A 21,971-nucleotide genomic window follows, 5' to 3' on the forward strand; every position below is an offset into this window, starting at 1 on the left:
CTCTTCTGTAACATACCATCGTGAGCATGTCTTCCGAAACAATCACAATTTTGATCATGAAAACTGTACACTTTTGTCTTCTTCTATTCAACCAATAACATCCAGAGTAAGACCAAATCTGTATAAAAGAGGGGTAATAATATCCCCTGGTGGAAACGAAGGTGTTGTGGAAAGCAGTTGTTTTCACAGTCTAGATCTTAGATTCCTATCACGTTCATGACCTCATGCACTCTCAAAACTTAAAACAAGTGAAAACATTTGAATGAAAAATGAAAGGGCTGAGGCAACTCCAAAATATCATTCCTAATTATTTAGGGATTGCAAAATCCAGAGGGAGGCATGAGATAAGCTTCTGAGAAAGGATCACTGGAGGAAAACCACAAAGAAATGTTTGCAGTAAAAACTAGCTGAAGCTATTATAGGCTATTGGACTGGAGTCTGGAAAAGGCACAAATGTTCAATCTGATCCCACTTTCTGTGTGGGTCAGGACATGGCTTGCAGTGAACAAAGCAAACCTACCAGCATGACAACGGCGGTGGCCTGCGGGTCATTTAGTGCTTAACTGCACGGGCAGCAAGTAAGACGCAGCACACAGTCCTGAGGCCAGTCCTGTGGGCCAAGTTAGCCAGAAGTTTCCTTTGAATGGCAGACCCACGCAATTAAATTGTATTCTCACTTCCAAGGGCTGATCATTCCAAGTCAGAGCCAAGTCTGTACCACTTAAGCCCAAACTGTGTCAGAATTCAGTGGCGAGCAAACATTAGTGACAAAATAGTCACAAATCCCTCACCATAAGTGTTTTTAAAAGCCATTCACAATTTCAAGGCATCAACCATAACATCATCCTAGAGTTATTCTAATCATCTCCTAATGGACCTCTTCTTTTTCTCATTTCATCTTCGCCCTCACATGCATCTGAACCCAAGTCAAAATTGTTATGTTCAATAGTACTTTTAACATACCACCATTCTCAAAGGCTTTAATGCCACCAAATCCCTTAAATCAAATTAAAAGATTGAATCATGGCTTTTAAAATTCTCTGGAGCCACTGGTCCTCTTCTTCCACATCAGTTTTCATCTTACTTGCTAACCAGCTAAGCCCAGCTCATTGGCATGGAATTACATGGAGAGCCACAAAAGCGGTTATCCCAGCTCTGGGAGTAAATCCTAAGGAAATCATGTAATACGTGGGGAAAGTATATACACAAATGGGCCAAACAATATTTATATCAGTGAAATGTTGGACACCAATTATTTATTATATAGTAGAAGAATTATTAAGAAAATTATGCTATGGGAATTCCCTGGCTGTCCAGTGGTTAGGACTCTGTGTTTCCACTGCAGGGGGCACTGGTTTCGATCCCTGGTCTGGGGGGAACTAAGATCCTGCAAGACATGTGGTGCAGCCAAAAAAAAAAAAGAGAAAAGAAAAGACAGAAAAAAGAAAATTATGCTATATTGTCTTGATGGAATAGTATAAAATTATTACAAACAACTAAAAGGGATGGGAAAACAGGCATGGGGAAAATGGAAAACAATAACAACAGAAACCTTGAGAGTGGACACTGGCAAAGGTAGGAAAGGTCTCCAGTCTTGCCATCTTTCATGGCACCTTGGTGAGTGAGTGAGATACAGCTCAGGCAGGGCAGAGGGAGCCCTCGAAAAGGCACAGTTTGAAAGGGGAGGGCAAAACCTAGATTGCTCAGGACTCCCCCTGAGGAGAACTCCTCCTTCCTCACCCTCCTGAGCCCATTCTCAAACTACAAAAGAGTGGATTAAAAGCAACATGGGGCTCTCAAACCTTAGCTCAGTAGGAGGAAGAAAAGTGATCTCAGACAGGAAGAGGGTGTCAATAAAATGTTTACATACTGAGACTTCCCTGGTGGTGCAGCGGTTAAGAATCCACCTGCTGATTCGGGGGACACGGGTTGGAGCCTCGGTTGCGGAGCAACTTAAGCCTGTGAGCCACAACTATTGCAGCCCACATGCCTTGAGCCTGTGCTCCGCAACAGAGAAGCCACCACAGTGAGAAGCCCACACACCACAACGCGCACAGCAACGAAGACCCAAAGCAGCCAAATAAATAAATTTAATTTTTTAAAAAATTTACATACTATCAGAGCAAATGGAAGGCTTAGAGCAGCCCACCCTACACATGTCCTTCTACTCCAGGGAGGAGCACGGCTCTGGGATCTCTCTACATGGCCAGAATGGGTTATAGAAAGGTTTTCCAGCTTTAACTCTTTGTTTTGAAGTGTTTTCACTTGTATTTCCCCTGTCACACTCCCCAAGGGTGTGAGCTCTGGTCCTGACCTTCTATATTCAGTGGCACCCCCAGAGCCCACTGGCATCAGGAGGAAGGAAGGGATCAGGGGATGAGCAGAGAAGCTGGTGCAAATGGAGAGCTTTCAGTCAAAGGGTGAGAGGGCAGAAACACCACCTGGACCCTCAGAGAACAGTCTGACCAGGGTTCGAAGGAAAGTATTCCAGTGACCCCCAAATTCAAGGTAGCTTAAGGATGGAAGAGGGCTTCAGAAATGAGAAGCCTCTGCCACCCAACCACCAACTCAAGGGTGTTGGGGAGGGAGAGGGGAGTGCAGGCCAAAAGCAGGCAAGGCTAGCTTAAGACCCTGCACTCCTGGTCCACCTGGGTTAAGGGCCTTAGGATAGGCTCAAACTATGCGGCAGAAGGGGCGGGGGTCGTGTTAAGGAATCCAAGCTGGTACTGGTCACTCCTCCACAGGGCAACAAATCAAGAGAAGAGTTGCTGGGGCAGGGAATAGCAACTTTATTTGGAAACCCAGCAGACTGAAAAGATGGTGGAATAGTGTCCCAAAGAATCATCTTGCCCAGGTTTGGATGATTGTTTCTTTTATAAAACAAAGAGGGGGAAGTGAGGAGGTAAAGTTTTGTTTGTTTTTTTTTTTAAATGGATGACCACAACAAAAACAATGATTGCAATTATGAAACACACTCATACTATGTCATAATACTGACATTCAGTCCAGTAATCCTCCACTGTAACAGCTCCTTTACTTTGCAGTGAAAATTGATTTGTATATTTTTTGCCTCTGAGTCCTTGTGGGATTTTTTTTTATTATTATTCAAACAGGAAGTCACAAAAATTATAATCATCCTCATCAGTTCACTCAGTCCCATGTAATTAATTTTTTTTATCTTGATCTTTTGTTAGCACTTTTATGAATTCATCAGTTTTCCATTAGAGTTCTGAAAATGCCTATTCATTCAGTTCAGCAGTATAGTCAGTTACCAGAAACCTGCACTTGTCAGAGTCTTTTCCATGAATTCCTTGAAGATGAAACACTTTTATAGGAACATATTTGCAAAAACTTCAGAGTACACCCAGAACTGTCTGTAAATGACAAAAGACTTAAAAATGGCCATGGTTAAAGATTTGATGAAAGTTCATAATAATGCAATTGACAAGGAAATTTAGTTATTTCTGAGATGTACATTTTAAAGTAATAACTAGAATTATGACTTATAACATTATTCCAGAACATGTAAGAGGTAAAGTTTAAAAAAAAAGAGAGAGAGAAGTTATTTCAAACATTTCCTGGTTCTGGCCAGACTCTGGAACAGATGTGTTCCTTTCTTCTTTCCTGCAGCCATTCACAGGTGGGCCTGGTCAGGATGTTTCCTGTGAGCTTAAACAAATGTGTTTTAGCTTAACTTTCAGGCATGGGAGGCAGGGTTCCCAGAGATGGGCCATCATGTGTACTACAGGCACCAGCCCTTTAGTAATTAACTTGTAACAAAAGCAATAGAATACAAAGGTTAAAGTAAAAGAAACAGACCCGGTATGGAGTCAGATTTGTTCTTCCCTATTACAGTAGGGGATGGAGGTGGGGTGGCGCCAGAGCGAAGGTCCTGCCCACTACTACAGCCTTGTCCACTCCTCCAAGCTACCAAGGCACCCAACTCTGCCCCCTCCCTCCCCAGCTCCTTTCACGGCCCTCGCTATTAACCCCACCTTCCAAGACCTCGGTAGTTCCTGTGCCTGCGCCTGCACTTCCTCGCCGCCGTGTGGCCTGAATTACCTCACTGCAAAATGAGGATAACAGTAGTAACTAAGGGAAAATTGTTACAAATATGCAGTGAGTTCAGTATGTAAAACGCCTAAAAGAGTGCAGGATCTCAAAATGAACGTTCGAAAAAAGTTAGCTGTTAATACTCTCTCCTTTGCCAGTTCTTCGCCCCATCACTCCCTCCCAGGGATAAGGTACATCCCTTGCCAAGTCTCGCCCGCTCCTCCGCGCTATTTCCCGCCCCGCGCACCCGCGAGCGTCATCCCGCTGCAGCACAGGGGACTGGGATGGGGACGGGGACGGGGCACGCGGCACACAGCCAAGTGCTCTGAGGATGGTCTGAGTGGAGAGCGGCGGGAGCTCCCCGCAAGGAGCGAAACTGGCGGCGTGGAGACACTGGGCGGCGGGCACCCGGCGGCGTCCAGTGTGTCCGAGGGGCCCTGCCCGCGCCCTCTTAGCCCGGGCTTCCAGCGCCCGGCCGCCACCGCGCTGCAGGGGCCATCCTGGCTCGGGGGAGGCGGCTTCCCGGATCGAGTGCGGACGGCCGCAGGCCGAGGCGCAGAGCCCGGGCGCTGGGTGATACCACCGGCCCCGCTGGGCAAAGTGCACGTCCCTTCCTGGTGCTCCTTCGGGTGGCGAGGAGGGTTTCGGCCGGAGACCTGGGGAGTAAGAGAAGGGTCGCCGCCGGCTGGGGTCGGTCAGGCGGTGCGGCCAGCGGCGAGGCAAGGCTGAAGAGAGGCGCTGGGAACGGTTTTGCCGAGAGCGGCTCGTTGGTCTAGGGGTATGATTCTCGCTTCGGGTGCGAGAGGTCCCGGGTTCAAATCCCGGACGAGCCCAGGCTTTTTCTGTCTAAGCCTAAAATTTAAGAAACAGCTTCTTTTTCTCACACGGCTCATTTAGAGGCTGAAATGAAACTATTCCGGTCCCATGAGCTCGAATCTTGATCGTCGTAGTTTTAGGAAGTAAAGGATTGAGATCAATTCGTTAAATATGTGGTCTTTGTACGTCTGAGGGCAAGGTATGAAAATGCTTGTACCATTTAAAACACACGTACTCGGAAAAGAGACACGCCTCGTGCGGACTCCTGGGCACCCCTCGGACACTCCAAACGTGAGCAGGGGGCGCCGTGGATTAGCGGGACCAGGGTGATGGGGCGCGCTGTCCTCCTCCAGCGGTCGCTGTGCGTGCGGACATGCGCGGGCCTGGGCAAGTTTAAACCGCACCTGTAGGCAACCGAGATCGGAACTCAGTCCCTAACACAAGCGCTCGACTCCGAAACTGGCAGGAATGGGGACAAGCGTTTTTAAAGTATTACATGGTTAGCAAACTTTCTACGTTTTCATGTTACGTCTTTTAATGGTATTTGAACGTAAAGTGTGCTCTAAGTTCAAAAAGTCTCAACTTTGTATTTTCCACCAACATGTATTTATTACATTTATGGATCTATTCTAAAATTAATTTCTTTAGAAATGATTAATTCATGAAGAAAAAAGAGGGCTCGTCCGGGATTTGAACCCGGGACCTCTCGCACCCTAAGCGAGAATCATACCCCTAGACCAACGAGCCGTCGCGTTTTTCGCGTTCCCGTCCTTATAAAAGGAGGAACTACTTAGTCCCGCGCCCCCAAGTGGTTATCTGTGTAATATGTTTATATCCTTCAGCTGTTTCGCGTTCTTGTGTTTTCGATTTTTTCTTTTCTCTCTTGATCTTTGAAAATCAATGACAGAGAAGAAAACAACGGTGTCACTACCAGTGGCATATTTATAATTCTATTTATATTTATGGCTGATAAATTGCAGTGAGTGTGTGGCAATATCCCTGTGGCAGGCGGATTCCAGATTCTCTCCCTTGCTGCGTTCAGGATGTTGCTCTTTACAATAATAGTAAAATTGTCGGTTTCTTGCCTACACCTTTCATCCTAGCGTTCAAAGCACCACCTTTCCAGCCTTGCAAATTACCATCACTGTGTTTTTACTCAAACTGTTTTCTTCAGCTGGAAAATCTGTCTCTCCCTCTCTTTTCCATAAATCCCAAACTCTGACCTCAGAAAAAGATCCTTTAACATATTAAAACCAATTCTATGTGGTATATAATTGGGTTGCAGTCTTGTCTCCTCTAATCATTATTTATTAGAGGACAAGACACCAACACTAACAGCAACACTGAATTCTACTGTATAATTGACAACCAATTGTTATATAATTGGTGCCCAATTGTCCCAATATCTTTAACGCATGGCTTCTTTACTATATTTTAAATTATTAAATACTTAGTATTGAGGCTTATGCTGGCAAAACTGGTGCTCAGTGAATAATTTCTGAATGACCGCAATTTGTTCCAAATCTCTTAAAAATACAAATTTTGGTATTTGGACAATCACTAATTGTGAATTGCAACTTTAGTAAATAACTAACCAGATAGGAAACTACAAGTAGACAAGGTGACTATCCTAAACAGGCCTATTTGTTTATTTTATGTCATATAACATTCATTCTCCAGTTTATTCATTTGATTGCTCATTCACTCAACAAACATTTAGAAGCGCTATGTGCCAGACTCTGAGTTGTCAACTTTCTTCTTATGGTTTGACACGAGTAAATTGCAGTTCTGGAGCTCTAATGTTCAGTCCCCACCCTTTGTTTTATTGGAAACTGTCCTAACTTGAGTCTTCAGTCCTCCTTAGGGCCCAAGGCAAGGAGGATAAGAATACCTTTTAAGATGTTCGTTAGTTCTAGATGCCAGCAGAGTTTATTCATCAGAACCAAACTGGAAAAAAATGTGCCCTGGACACTTAAGAAATTTCTATTTCTCCCAAGAATGAGGAAACTACAAAATATAACTCATTAGGTAAAACAATGTAACCACTTAAGTTTTCTGGAAACCTCCATCTCTACAGTTACCAAGAGGTCTGTCGCTATGCTCACCTTTCCTACTTGAACTTACTACAGTTATTATCATTTTAGGGCTTTTTTTTTTTTCTTACTCCTACTTCTCTCTAGGGATTGAAAGGGTTTGTCTTTTACTCTGCAGGTGCCACTAGAGTATCACATTTGCCCTCCCAACCATGATACAAGAAGACTGACGGTAACGAAACTCAGGATATCAACTGACCAACTCACAGTGAGAAATGTTTCTATCCTGGTGAAAGGAATGTCTGTGCTCTCTCTCCAGTGTACATCCTTCCCTCATAGGTGAAGCAGAAGTAGTACATAGGTGGCAGCAGGGCACAGGGAGACAGAGGACCTTGAAGAGCATTTTATTCCAGCCACAGTAAATGAAGAAGCCTGGTGACATATCCTTCTATACAATGAACCCTAAAGACCCCATTACCCATGTTCCCCCAATTTGGTGCCCAGGGGCACTCAAATTTTCAGATTTTCAAAAAGTTCCTAGAAAAATGCAAACCTTTTCCTGGATTGAGACATTCTCTCTGTAGAAATGTTAATGAAACTGATTTCAGGTAAATATTTCTCAGTGTGGCCTGGGATTCATCTCTGACTCTATCTGATATTCATCAAATCTCAGTGATCCTGAAATGACTTGCTATCACCACCCACAGATCACAGCATTCCATTTTCTTCTGGCAACAGATCTGAAAAAACAAGGAGGGAGAGAATGCCAGTGAGAGTACAGGAGGTGGAAGAGAATTCTACTACAATCACAGAGATGTTGGAAATTTTGGTGCCTGACACCCTCTTCCTACTTCTCCCATTAATTCCAGCTCTAGAAAATTCTGTCCATATATATTTGCCATCACTAGTTGCTCCTGGGTGCCCCTTATCTGATCTCTATTAAGAGAAGACTTAACACACCCCGAGATGTTCCCAAGGCAAACCCCTCCTTATTAGTGCATTTATTGTGCACTGCGTGAAGGAAGTCTTTGAGGCCAAGGGATCTGTACATAGGTAACTATTATCAGACAAGACTCTGCACATGATTTCCCTTCTTACTGACTCTGTGGGGAAAATTCTCCCCAAAGAGCCCATTCTTTTCAGAGGCAAGGCAGCCCATTAAAAATGACTTTTCTCACCTGATGGAAAGTCTTCAGTTGATTCTGACTGTATGCCCGGATTGACTGACCTGGAAAGAGGAGTTTCCAGGAGGAAGAAGGAAGTATCTGAAGAGGAGGTTTGTTGAGTGAGACCTTCAGGCTCACAATAGTGATTGAAATCCAAAGCTTTTGTTTGTTTGTTTGTTTTCCATTTACTATCTCTACAGAAGAATCAGAAACTACAATACAAGGCCTATGGCTAAAACAACCTCACATGATTTTGTTTTTCTTTGTAACTTCTCTAGATTGATTCAATAAACATTCATTCTTCTATTCATTCAACAAATATTTATTAAGTATCTATTGATGGTCTGATATTGTTTATCGTGGAAACACTTTGCTGCCCCAGCAGGCTGCGGTTTCACGGTAGCCCTTCTGTTGCTTCCTTGGGCTCCAGACCTAGATATCTAACTGCCTTCTGATTGACCATCTGGGTGTTCTCAGCACTTTCAGCTGTGTTCAAGGCCCAGCTCATTAGCTTTCCTCACAGACCAGGTTCTCTTCCTGGGTTTTTAGTCTTAGTTAACTGGTAGCAGCATTCACCACTCTGGCTAGAAATTGGAGGTCACATCTGTCTTTGATTAGACTTCCCATCTAATTTATACCCAGTCCTGTCATTCCTTTTGTGAAATGTTTCTCCAGTTCTCATCTTCCTCTCCACCATCACTGCCAACACCTTATCTCATGCTCTCTTCACTCTTGCCTTGTCTTTTGCAGGAGTCATCCTTTTAAAACACAGATCTGAACTTGTCACTTCCCTTTCATCACTCCCCACTGCCTATACAATAAAGACAACCCCAGGCTCTTCAAAATATTACCACAGCCTACTTTTCCAGCATTCTCTCTTTCCCCTCTTTCACTCACTCCCCCTGAAGTTCCAAACCACAGAGGATTAACCTACTATTCCTTGCACCTGATACTGCTTTCTTGTTTCTGAGTTTGCTTTTCCTGTTTCTCTCTGGTGAAAATTTATTCAGCCTTTAAAATCCACCTCAAATGCTACATCTTCTGTGCATCTTTTCCAGACACCTCACAGGCCAGTGGTTCTCAGAAGAGGGAGGTAGCTGTACTGAGGTACATCACAGTCAGTGGAGAAGCTTTTAACATAACCTGTGTCTTTGAGAACCACTGTCCCTGTTGGCCTTACGGTTTCTCCTTTGTTTGACCTTCTCTTCAAGCATTGAAAAAAATTTAGTTCAGTACTTGCTTGCTATACTGACTGGTAGACTCTGTGCTTCTTGAGAGTAAAGTCTAGGTATTCTACATCTACAGCACATAGTAATTGCTCACTTAATGCATTTGTATTCTTTCCAACCTATGACATTCCAGAAACACTTCATGAGGATCTTGCTGAGAGAGAAATAGGGTGAAATGGTTCTGTCTTTTTCTTTTTAGTTTTCCCTCACTAGTGCTAAAGTAATTATTATGAGTTTGCTGAACTATAAGGGTAGCAGGCTAAAACAGCTAAAATATCAGGAAGGGTGTTCATAAGGTTGACTTGAGACAAAACCCTGAAATGAGGGGCTGCATTTGGGTGCTCTCACCATGCTCTTCTCCCACTCTCATCCTAATTGTCTAATACTTGTTTCCTTCTCTCACACTATTGGCCTCCCATCTGGATTTTTTCCTTTTCTTCCTTCACCCTCATTTTTCTTGTGCTCCTGTCCTTCTGTTTCTCCCCTTTGTGGGCTGTTCTCATAAGGACTCTTACAAACACTTTCCAGAATTTATTGGGCAACCAGTAAGTGGCAGACACCGTTCTGGGCCAAGGTAACCAAGTGGAGCCGGCTCAGGAACGGCACTTCAGAGTCTGGGTGGGGAACTTGACAATTTTTATTGATAAATCGAGGGATATTTTGTTTACAAAAGCAAAACAAACAAAACCCCATTCATTTGTGCTCCAGGTAGTAGGAAAGAGTTCCCAGTTCCCAACCCTTCTTAAGCCAAAACGGGGGGCTCCTAAGAGGAGATTCAGACAAGATGGAGACTTCTTTTTAAGCTAGTAGATTTCTCAATATGCACACAAATTATCTGATCCAGGCAAAGGACAGGGCTTGGAGACAGGGCAAGGGGAGAGATGTGTTCTACCTGAACGACTGAATCAGAAGTCTCTCCCCATCGTAGCCCTCATTCTTTTTTTTTTCTTTTTTTCTTTTTTTTTAATTTTGTAAACGAACTGCTTCTTTTCCTTTAGGTGAGGCTCAGAGAAACCGGGAAAAGCTGAAACAGGCGAAGACAGACAATGAATAGATCTGGAGGACTGGACCCTTAGAGAGGCAGAGGAGACACTGGCGGGGGGGCGGGCGGGCCAGGACAGACCGGCGGACAGCCACGCAGGCAGGCAGGCAGGCAGAGGGCTTGGCGGCGGTCGCCTCGGACAGCCGGGGACCTCCAGCGCCAGCATAAGGAGCCTGGGTGGGACCGAAAAGGCGGGGCCCCGCCTGGAGAGAGGGAGTGATGGACAGTCGGTGCCTTCCAATCGAGTCCTTCAAAGTGCGCGGGGCAGGCCAATGAGCGGACAGCTGGGGCCGGCGCGGGGCCGAGGTCTGGGCGGAGGGCTGGCTGGCAGCGGCTGGGGCCGCGAGCGGGGATCGCGGCGTGGAGGTGCTAGCAGACGCGGGCGGCGGCGAGTCCGGAGACCCCGGGCCAGAGCCGAGCTAACCGTAGTGGGGACCGGGGCCCAGAGCCGCGGCGGCTGCGGCCGGAGGACGATGGCAGCGACCGCCGGGGCCGGGGCACTGATTGCATCCCCAGACCGCAGGCGCTGGCTGTGGTCGGTGCTTGCGGTGGCGCTCGGGCTCTGTGAGTAAAGCCGGGATGGCGGGGGCGGCGGGGCCAGGTGGCGGGCCCTGCGCGCGCGGGGCGCCGAGGTGGGGAGGGGGCGCGGCCTGCACGCCCTGGGGCCCGGGGAACGGAGCCGGCGGGCCCCGCCACGGGCTGGAGAGGCGCGGAGCCTCTTTCTTCTTCCTGGATCCGTGTGTGTGGAGGAGGCGGGGAGAACTCCCTACCTTGCTCATTCCTGGGGGGCTGTCTGGGGAGCGGGCCCGGCGGGAGGCCGCATTGCGCCCTTGCTGAGTCGCCCACCATCTCCGCCTGGCGACTCTGGGTCGCCCAGGCCCGCTTGGGATTCCGGTTCAGGAACCCGGGCTTCTGGCGTTCTCCACCTTTGGGAGGTGGCGGAAGGTTGCAGGGTTTTCATTTGTAGGGCCTTTGTTGATTGTTTCCCTTTTAAGCGACTGTTTTGTTTTACCTTGTTAGTTCCATTTCCAGTGCTCTCCAACCCATTTTTTAAGCCTCTGAGATAGAAGGGTCCCGTAGTCTCATTTGTCTCATCTCTGTAGTCTTCAGAGCACCAGGAGGAAATTTACATTACTTCTGTGTTAGGATGCAAAGAGCTGGGAATACCACTGGAGTGACCTGGCTTAAAAGAGTTTGGCCAATCCATAATAATTACAGTCATAGTTACCGTAGTTTGACAAGACATAGGACATTAAAAGGCTCATTTTTCTTTAAAAAAAAAAAAAATCACGTTTTTTTCCTTGCCAGATTTCATGAGTGAGGCATAAAGTAAACCTCAGGCTGGATTTATTGAATTGGATGAGTTGCTTTACGGACATCTGCAGTGGTGTCTTGCCACAGGACTTTTTTTGTGTGTGTTGTTCAAAGCAGAGTACTTGTTGCTGTCTCAGAATGTGGTTAAGTAATGGTTATAAAGAGAGCCAACTCCTAAAAAACCACGGAGACTTGTTCATTTCTTTTGTTTTGCAAAATGTCAGTTGCATGACAATATCTGAACATGAGTATACTCAATAATTACTTTCATGGAAAAGTTCTTAATGTAATATTTGGAGCCAGGAGAAATACCAGTTAATGAATGATTCCAGGAGCTGTAAAGTATAAAGGTAAAAGTCCCCCCGCCCTCTGGAGGTTGATAGATGAATATATACTTTGTATATAGAAGACAATCTATTCTGTATAAATGTCTCTCCTGAGGGGGGAAAAAAAGGGTTAAAAGCATGGGGGTTTTTTGGTGGTGATGGTGTTTGTGATGGTGGTAATATTCATGTTTTAAGTGAAGAAGTAGGAAATAGCTTAAAACTAAGGTGTATCAGAAATCTTGTGTGTTCAGACAGAATTATTATGCATGAGAGGCAGACACCCATCTTTATTGAGGACAAAAGCAGTCAGAGTAATCTTAATTAAACTCAAGGTATTAAAAAGTAGCAGAACTGGGCTTCCCTGGTGGCACAGTGGTTAAGAATCCGCCTGCCAGTGCAGGGGACACGGGTTCAGGCCCTGGTCTGGGAAGATCTCACATGCTGTGGAGCAACTAAGCCCGTGAGCCACAACTACTGAGCCTGTGCTCTAGGGCCCGTGAGCCACAACTACTGAGCCTGTGTGCCGCAACTATTGAAGCCCGCGTGCCTAGAGCCTGTGCTCCGCAACAAGAGAAGCCACCGCAATGAGGAGCTCACGCATCGCAACGAAGGGTAGCCCCCGCTTGCCACAACTAGAGAAAGCCCGCGCGCAGCAACAAAGACCCAACACAGCCAAAACTAAAAATAAATAAAATTAAAAAAAAAAAAAAAAGTAGCAGAACTGAAAAACTGAATAATAATGGGTACTAATACAAAAAGATCATCAGAATAACGTCTATACACACCTTGGACATGCGTAGCTCTTCTGTAATGAAAGATGAATGCTGATACGTGAAAGGCAGCAGCTGATGTTATTGGTTAATTTTAGAAAACTATCGAATGTTTCTTCTTTCAAGCTACCATTTCTTGTCATGAATAGTGTACATAGCAGTTCATGTTTGACAGAAAGTCTTCTCGAGTTTGATCTAGATACAGTTATTCAGCAAACATTTACTAAGCATTTTTTAAGTATTAAGCACCAAAAGTATTCTAGGAAGGACAGTCCCTGGCCTCACATAATTTATAGTTCAGTGAGAGAAACAAAGTGTGATAAGCAATATGAGAAGTCTTTCATTAATGGTTTGCTGTGAGAGCACTAAGGAGAGTCATCATCTCAGACCGAAGTTCAGGCTGCTAGAGAAAGGGCTGCTTAAGCTAAGTAGGTGTTGGGAGAAAACGGTATAGGCAGAGTCATGAATGAACCTGTTGGTAGGTCAGTGTCGTGAGAGGTTGGAGTGTGTATAGGAGAGATGGTGGGAATTGAGGCAGGAGAGCCAGCCAGAGGCACTAACTCCTAAAGGACCTTGTTTGCCATTCATAAGGCTGAATTTTATCCTAAGGGCTGTGGGGAGCCTGTGAAGGATTTCTGTGTCTATCGAGATGTGAAGATAGATGTGGGATAGAATGGTGTGAGGCTGAAGAAACCAGAGGGTTATTGTAACAATCCAGAGGAGGAGGATTGAAGACCCGAATTAAAGCAGTGGGATATGAAGAGAGGACATATCCATGAGCTTGTTAGAAAGTAAATTTGATGGGGCTTGGAAATCAATTTGATGTGGACTTGAAAGAGAGGAGTGTAAGATGATCCTAAGGTTTTGAGCTTGGAAAGCTGGGCATAGTTTTGGAAAGTAGGGCTTTTCACAGATGAAGATTATGGATGAGGGGAAAGGAGCGTTGGAAGAAGAGGATGGTAAAGTTACTTTTGGATATGTTGAGTTTAAGATGCTGCTGATATATCTCAGTAGAAATGGGACATTTGGGTAGATAGTTTTAGAGGTGAGGAGAAAGTTCTGGTAGGAAATAGAGAGCTGGGAGGCTTTATGCGGGTAGTAGTTAATGCTATGGATTGCTTGGATGAGGTCAGCAAGGAAGAGTGTATGGAAGGAAATAGCAGAAGGCCAAGGACAGAGTCTTGGGGTATACAGAACCTGACAAGGGGGCTCGTTGAGTAAATGAAGAACCAGGAGAGTGTGGTGTCTTGGAAACTGAGAGAGAGTGAAGTTTTAAGGAAGAAGTTTTAGCTGTGTCAGATGAAGAGAGAGTGAGTACTTCAAGGATTCACTGAATGTGACAATTGGAATGTCTTTGGTAACCCTTAGGTAGGAATGAACACACAGTATATGAAGAATAAATCTCAGTAATTTGCATCACCCATTTCAGTAAATGGCACCACCATCCATCTAACTGCTCAACCCAGAAACCTAGGATCTGCCCTTGATAATGCCCTATCCTTCACTCCCCACATCCAATCAGTTCTCCCATCTCCAAAATACATCTAGGAATCAACCACTTTTTTTTTTTTTTCTCTCACCCACTTTTTTTCTATCTGTGGTCCACTCCTAGCATTTTAGTCGAAATCACTATCATTTCTTGCCTGTGATACTGTGATAGCCTCCCAGCTGGTCTCCCCATTTTCCCCTCTTGTCTCTTTTTAGTCCATTCTTCACACAACTGCAAGAGTGACTTTATAAAAATACAAATCAGATCATGTTGCTTTCTCGTTTGAAATTCTTAATGGCTTCCCGTTGCACTCTGAATGACATCCCAACTTCTCCCCATGGCCTATAGTTGTCTATGTGATCTGGTTTCTGCCCGCCTCTCTGACTTCAGCTTGTGCCCCTTGCTCACTATATTCAAGCCATGCTGCCATCTTTCTGCTCTTAGACACTCATTCCCACCCCAGGTCCTTTGCACTTGCTTTTCCTGCTGCCTGGTGTGCTCTTTCCCCAAAACTGCCCAGAGCTGTCTCCTTTTCATCAGTGAGGCCTTAGCTTAAATGTCACTTCCTCAGAGAGGCCTTCTGCAACCACCCTATCCAGCGGGGTCCCCTGTTATCATTTCTTGGCCCTTTATGTCCTTATTGTAATTCCTCACTATTTGGTGGTTCTTCTCTTTTCTCCTCCACTAGAATCCAGGACAGAGATAGTGTTGGTCTTGTTTATAGAAGTATCCCTAGTGCTCAGCGTAGTGGATATGATAGATACTAATATTTATTAAATGGCAAGGAGGCGTAGGCGTGTCTTGATAATAGATTGTTAGTAGTTTGCCACACGTAGTTAGGATTTAGCCTGGCACATAGTAGGCATCCAAGAAATGTTTGTTGAAAGAAGGAATATTTTTTCCAAGTGTGATTTTTATACGTTATCTGATAATTTTCACTCTTTGAATACTATTTCGTATTTCTTCAGAAATGTATGGAATGAATTAACATTCTTCAACCACTTTAAGCACTATAGTTTTGGAATTACTACTTGTTATATACCAAAATTGTTTTATCATGTTTGTTGTAGTATCTAAGTGTTTTATCAATAAAACTTTTATATTTTTTGATGCTTGTTGACCAAATGTAGACTTCAAGTACTACCCCTGTAGTTGAAAGGCCACTGATCTAATTACCAGTTCCCACAGCCTTTTACTCCTTATTTACTAGTTGAGATAATAAAACAAAAACTTAGTTTTTGTTGTTTTTTTTAAAAAATATTCTACCATTCATTTTTACCCTAACTCCAGGGTATTCACTAGGCTCAGAAGCTGCCAAAAAAAGAAATAAAGACACTATTAAGTGAAAGAGAGATATATGTGAAAAGTATATAAAATGCAAATTTGTGTTTTCACAGTCTTCATTCACTTATTCAACCAAATGAACACCTACTGGGTGCCAGGCACTGTTTTAGGTACCGTGGATGCAGCAGGGAGCCTAGATTCTAGTGGGAGGTGACAGACTATTCAAATAAATAATGAACACCAAAGGACGGTTTAAATTCCTGACAGTCACCACATTTAAGATATTCACCTATTGTGAAAGGTTGCAGTAAAAAAAAAAAAAAAGAAAAGAGGGAGAGGGAATACTATTGGCATTACAAAATAGATGTTTTTTAAACTTACAAAGGATCCATTGTGGGATTTCATTAATGGTTACTCTTTCCTACTGAGTTTAAAATGTGATTTAATTGGGAAAAACATAATATACACAGTTTTTCAGAAATATTGCTGCCTCCCCTCCACCTAGTTAATGCTGGTCTACCTGCTAAATATTTCTCACATTCCTTTCTATCACCACTGAGGCTGATTTAGTGCAGCCACAATCACATTTCTCCTGGATGATTAGAATCTTTTAACTGGAGCCCAGTTGTGTTTTTATTGAATTGTATCTTTACCTGAGAATTTGGATTCTCTGTGTAGGACATGCATCTCACGTGTACCTAAACCTTGCAAAGATTTTAATCTTGCTAAGACCATTGGTGTCATTTTAAAAAAGAGAATAAATGGTCTGCTTTGACATGGAATTCATTATAGGTTAGTTTGGTCTTTAGCCTCCATCAAAGGAAATTTAATTATTAGAAGAACTAAAAGCATTGCCTGAGGTCTCAAGTATCAGATGGCTCTGCGTCTGGATCCCTAAGGCTGTTGAGATATGAAGGCTTCATATATCTTGAGTGATAGTCCTTTCTTCCTTTTCCACTCTTTGCCAAGTGCTTGACATTAGCAATGCCCTAGAGTCTAGACTAAAGTCATTGGGATTTTGGCTGCTAAGAAGGCAGAGGTCAGTTGGCTTTGTGACCATTTGTAGTGCCTGAATTGAGAAATTGCAATTGTCTCCTGGGACCTTTACATCTTTGCCCTTAAACCTCTTTATTTATTTATTATCTTTTTGAATGCATGTGGGCTGCTGTAATTTTTTATTCACTTATAATTTTCCCTTGGTCCCATTAGGCCTTTATGAAAAGGATAATTTCATTGATAAATTCTTCTTCAGTGATTTATTCTTTTTTTTTTCCCTTCCAAACTCAAAGTCTCTTTAGAAATTGTGATCCTTTGTAATACCTTTGATCTACTGTCAGGGCCTGTGGCTTGAATAGTTTTCTAACAACTGTGATGTGTTGTACCCAGTTCTTAGGTTTAACTAATTGGCATTAGAGATGCAGTATGTCTTTGTTGAGCCTGAGTTATTTATTATTATAGATAAGATTGCCCCTTAGAATGAAATCCCTGACTTGAGTTTGTTAGTACTGTGCTGTAACCAACTGAGCAAATGTCAATGAATTTGCAGTGAACATTTTCTATACTGAGACACTGATATTCTACTTTGGGATCTAGGGAGTTCGTTATGTGCAATTTAAAACCATTTTAAAAATGCTTTTATCAGAATTAAGAAACGTCTTCTTTTCTCTCCAAACATTAAAGAACCCAGTGTGCAGTTATGTAAGTTTAACATAATCCTGTGCTTCTTCCAGATAACGCTTTAAAAGATGAAGGTGCTATATTGTAGACTAAGCTTCAGTAAGAACTTATATGACCCTGTGCTAGACAGTTTCCTACAGTTACTCACATCCAGGTCATAATTGCTATTTACCTTCCTCTGAAGGGTGTTGCTAGGAAATATAAGCAAAGGACTCAGCTTCCTAAGAGAAAAATGTGTTAAAATGCAAATATTTGAAATCTCCTAAGTGGTAAGAAGGGCAGAGAGAAAGTGAGTGAGTAGTTAGGGAGAAGTTTTGAATTAATTAACTCACATTTTATCTATCTATCTGTCTAGATATAGATACAGATTATATATATATATTTATCTTTATATATATCTTTTTCTTTTCAGCCAGGTATAACTTAGAAGTTTAGATATAAAACTAGGTTCATGTTATTTCTTTCGTTCTGCCCTCATTTATTGAGTGTGTACCATGTGCCAGGCCTTTGCTAATCAATTTGTATCCATTATCTCATCTGCTCCTTACAACTCTGTGTGATAATTATTATTTTTATTAATTTTACAGATGAGGAAACTAAGGATCAGACAGGTTGTGTAACTTGTGCAAAATCACATAGCTACTATATGGTAGAGTTGGGACTCAAAACTCCAAAGCATATATTTGCAACCACTGCATTATTATAGAATTTCTCCTTCAAAGTTTCTAACCACTTTTTCGGAGGCTTCCAGGATGTCTTAAATGTTTCCAAAGAGTCCTTTAACTGTCCCAGGGCATCCACCAGTGTCCTCGTCTCTGTGGTCATGTTTGTGCTGAGAACCCCATGCCTTGATGCCACTGGCTCCACCCTAGAGGGATGAAGCTGCGTGTTGAAGCCCTCCTCACTAACGATGCAAAATCCTGCTCTGACTGCTCTCCAGGGATTGCTAAGGGTGTGGTTCTTGTAGTTTCTCACTCTGATACTGCTCCCTCTGGCGAGGACACAGCACGAATCCATGTATCCAAGTGTCTGACACCATACGAGGCTCAGAAAGGTTCCTTGCCCTTCATCAGGAGGCACTACATGTTGACAAGCCGCTGAACCTTCCCTCTTCTCTTGGGCTGAGTTCTCCCTGGAGGCTGTGCAGATAACTTCTGCAGTTAGACTCCTGGCAGGCTTGCCCTGCAGGATGTCCAGACGGGCTCAGGGGGTTCAAACCAGAGGCTTCTCACCGGCGCCTTTCCCCGGCCCCTCCACCCCATTGGAAGAGGTTCTGTAGTCCTGCTGCCTTGCTGCCTACCTTGAGCAGAAGTTCCAGCCCTTGTCTCTTAACTAGTAGGGACTTTCAGTCTTGATCACTTTCAGCTGTTTGGAATTTAATTCCTCCCCCCCCCCCACCCCCGACCCAGTGACTGCAAGTATAGAAGAACCCCAGTAAGGCTTGCTGAACTTTATACATTAGAGAAATTAGAAAATATTTCAATAGTAAGCAGAGGTGATGCTGATTTGTATATGGATTTCAGAACAGAAAATGCTGAGGGGCAATTTCTCGTTCTATTTCAAATTATAGGTCCACAGTCTCTTACCAGCAATTCCAAAATCCCCAAAGCTCTAAAACTGAAAGTTTTTTCCGAAGTTTGATACAAACTCTTTTTTTTTTTTTAATTTATTTATTTTTGCCTGTGTTGGGTCTTCATTGCTGCGCGCAGGCTTTTTCTACTTGCGGCGAGTGGGCTTAGTTGCAGCGAGTGGGCTTAGTTGCTCCGTGGCATGTGGGATCTTCCTGGACCAGGGCTTGAACCCGTATACCCCTGCATTGGCAGGCGGATTCTTAACCACCGTGCCACCAGGGAAGTCCCAATACAAACTCTTTTGGCTGCAAAATTTGACCTGAACTAATGAGAAACTATTTTCAATCGTGATCCACTTGGTAAGACTAATTATATGTTTCAATACAGAAATACTTATGTGTTTGTTTATGGAATGCTGCCCTATACCCGGCTGGGGCTGTTATATAATACATAGTATATGCATTGTATTAATTTTCTGAAATCTGAAAAATTCTACCTTCTGAAACACATCTAATACATAAAGCTAATGGCTTGCCACTTAATCGCCTTTAATCTCCTTTCTTAATTTATGCTAGTTTGGACTCGGCCTCCTCTTTATTCAAGGGGTTCTAGATCTGTAAACTGGCACAAGTCTGGGAATTGATGGAGGAGATGTGACTTTTTGTTGTTATGATTCAAGTTAGACTTTTGTTCACATGACCTAGAACTTTTCTGCTTATATAGATCAAGTAAGAATTTAGTTGGCTGCTCATCTATATCATTTCCAGGAGCGCTATGATCAACTAACCAACGTTGCATGTCCCTGTGAGTCAGACTATTCTGGTTGCTGCTTTCCCTCTGTTGTCCGTTATGGTAACTATACTTGCCTTTGACAGCTGAGTGCTGCCACTTCCCCTGACACTCCAGGATCCAGTTCCTTCCATTGCATTTAGGGAGCATCACATCAGTGTCAACAATTCCCTCTGTAAGTTCTGGCTTACAGAGAAGAGTGGTCCCAGGGCTCTTCAAAGATGCTGGGGCTCCTGTCACAAATTTATTTCTCATAGTTATGCTGAAAGGCATGTCTTCTGGACCTTCCCAGGGTGGATGATTGTGTCTTTTTTTTTTTTTTTTTAATTTTTTTAAACAAAATTTTTATTTATTTATGGCTGTGTTGGGTCTTCGTTTCTGTGCGAGGGCTTTCTCCAGTTGTGGCAAGAGGGGGCCACTCTTCATCGTGGGGCACGGGCTTCTCACTATCACAGCCTCTCTTCCTGCGGAGCACAGGCTCCAGACGTGCAGGCTCAGTAATTGTGGCTTACGGGCCCGTTGCTCCGTGGCATGTGGGATCCTCCCAGACCAGGGCTCGAACCCGTGTCCCCTGCATTGGCAGGCAGACTCTCAACCACTGCGCCACCAGGGAAGCCCGGATGATTGTGTCCTAAATGACAAATCCACTCTAACTTTCCAATCTCCCTGAACCTTCATTAAATCCCTTCCCCTAGGAACTTCCCTGGTGGCGCAGTAGTTGGGAATTCGCCTGCCAGTTCAGGGGACACAGGTTCGAGCCCTGGTCTAGGAAGATCCCTCATGCCGCGGAGCAACTAAGCTTGTGCACCACAACTACTGAGCCTGTGCTCTAGAGCCCGTGAGCCACAACTACTGAGCTCGCATGCCACAACTACTGACACCTGCGTGCCTAGAGCCCGTGCTCCACAACAAGAGAAGCCACCGCGATGAGAAGCCCACGCACTGCAATGAAGAGTAGCCCCCGCTCGCCACAACTAGAGAAAGCCTGCACGCAGCAACAAAGACCCAATGCAGCCAAAATAAATAAATAAAGTAATTAATTAAAAAAAAATCCTTTCCTCCACATTAAGCCAAGGCGGGTCTGGCATTCCAAGTTCATTTACTGTGGGCCACTTTTGGTCCATGTTTTAGCCAAGGAACCAAAACAAACTGTTAGAGCTCTTTCTAACGCCCTGAGTTGTGGCATTAAATGCAGAATATCTGTTTAATGGGCTCTTGTCGATCTATTTGGCGTGATTCAGCTTTATGTTCCTTCCACCATTATCCCACCTGCTTAGTATCCATTCCACACATATTCCCTGATTTCTGTCTGTGTGAATTAGAAAAATCAAGTAGTTGTTTTGGAGTGTAGTGCATCTCCTCATGGGTCACACTTTGTACCTGTAGGGGCCTTCTATGACTTGAGTCTAGTGATAAGTCTAGAATCAAAGAGTGGGATGGGTGGTCGAGACAATCAGCAGTGTCTTTCAAGGCAGCTGCCTCAGGGGAGGCCATTAAGGTTTCCTCTAGGCAAAGCAGGGTTAATCTCAGGCTGGGGTCTGCTTCTACTGGCAGAGAAGACTCTTGATATTTCGGGGTTCAATGTCCCCAGCTTTATCAGGGTCTTCCCATAGGGTCCCCACTCCTTCTCAGTCAGTGCCCTCACTTTAACAGTAGACACCTGTGAAGTTGGGGATTCAAATTGCTTTGTAATTCAGCCAATCTCAGGATGAGATCTGGATTTGATTTTTAGCAGTCTCAGCCCTGTGGCTGTAGGAGGTAAGGGTCCCTTACAGGGTAGACATAGAAGTTTTCTGGTCATTTAGGAGCACTTGAGCTGGGAATTTGAATCCTTGAGCTCATCCTTTCCCCACTTTGTCTAGTGACTTTAGGAGCAATTAACCAATATCATTATCCTCATTTGTCTGACAGAAATGTTCGAAGGTGTTATTTACATGGTCATCCAGAACCTTGCCTTTTGTAAGTGTTTGATTAGGAGTATTCCCTGGTGATGCTTTGCATATCTCTGTGGCCACATTGTGCTCTCTTTACTACTGGAAATAGTCATTAGTGTCTTTAAGTCTCATCAGAGTGGAGAGCCAGTTCCAGAAACCCCAGAACCAATTCAGAAAACTCATCCTTAGGATTCTCTTCTTCTAGAACCATTCTTGGTACCAAAATCTGTATTAGTCAGAATTCTCCACAGAACCAGAACCAGCAGGATAAATGGATGGATAGATAGATAGATAGATAGATAGATAGATATTTTAAGGAAGTGACTCACACAACGGTGGAGGCTTGGTAAGACTAAAATCTGCAGGATAGGCTGGCAGGCTGGAAATTTAAGGAGGTAGTATAGTTGGAGTCTAAAGGCAGTCTGCTGGTAGAATTCTTTCTCATAGAGGTCAGTCTTTGTTTTTTTTGTTTTTTTTA

General features: G+C 43.9%; 1 protein-coding gene and 2 non-coding genes across 3 annotated transcripts in view; 2 read left to right on the forward strand and 1 right to left on the reverse strand.

Moving 5' to 3' along the window:
- Positions 1 to 4,814: 4,814 nt before the first annotated feature.
- On the forward strand, positions 4,815 to 4,886 carry TRNAP-CGG (transfer RNA proline (anticodon CGG)). Its single transcript has one exon. It is a non-coding gene; the product is annotated as a tRNA-Pro (tRNA).
- A 658-nt stretch (positions 4,887 to 5,544) lies between these two features.
- Positions 5,545 to 5,616, reverse strand: TRNAP-AGG (transfer RNA proline (anticodon AGG)). Its single transcript has one exon. It is a non-coding gene; the product is annotated as a tRNA-Pro (tRNA).
- A 4,991-nt stretch (positions 5,617 to 10,607) lies between these two features.
- The window catches only part of MPZL1 (myelin protein zero like 1), a 62,677-nt gene continuing 51,313 nt past the window's right edge, over positions 10,608 to 21,971 (forward strand). The window contains exon 1 of the mRNA XM_059935630.1: positions 10,608 to 10,903. Coding sequence (XP_059791613.1) covers positions 10,612 to 10,903 — 292 coding nt within the window. The 5' untranslated portion in view covers positions 10,608 to 10,611. The remainder of the gene's footprint in view (positions 10,904 to 21,971) is intronic.

This window comes from Balaenoptera ricei, chromosome 1 (genome assembly GCF_028023285.1).
Source record: "Balaenoptera ricei isolate mBalRic1 chromosome 1, mBalRic1.hap2, whole genome shotgun sequence".
Lineage (NCBI taxonomy): Eukaryota > Metazoa > Chordata > Mammalia > Artiodactyla > Balaenopteridae > Balaenoptera > Balaenoptera ricei.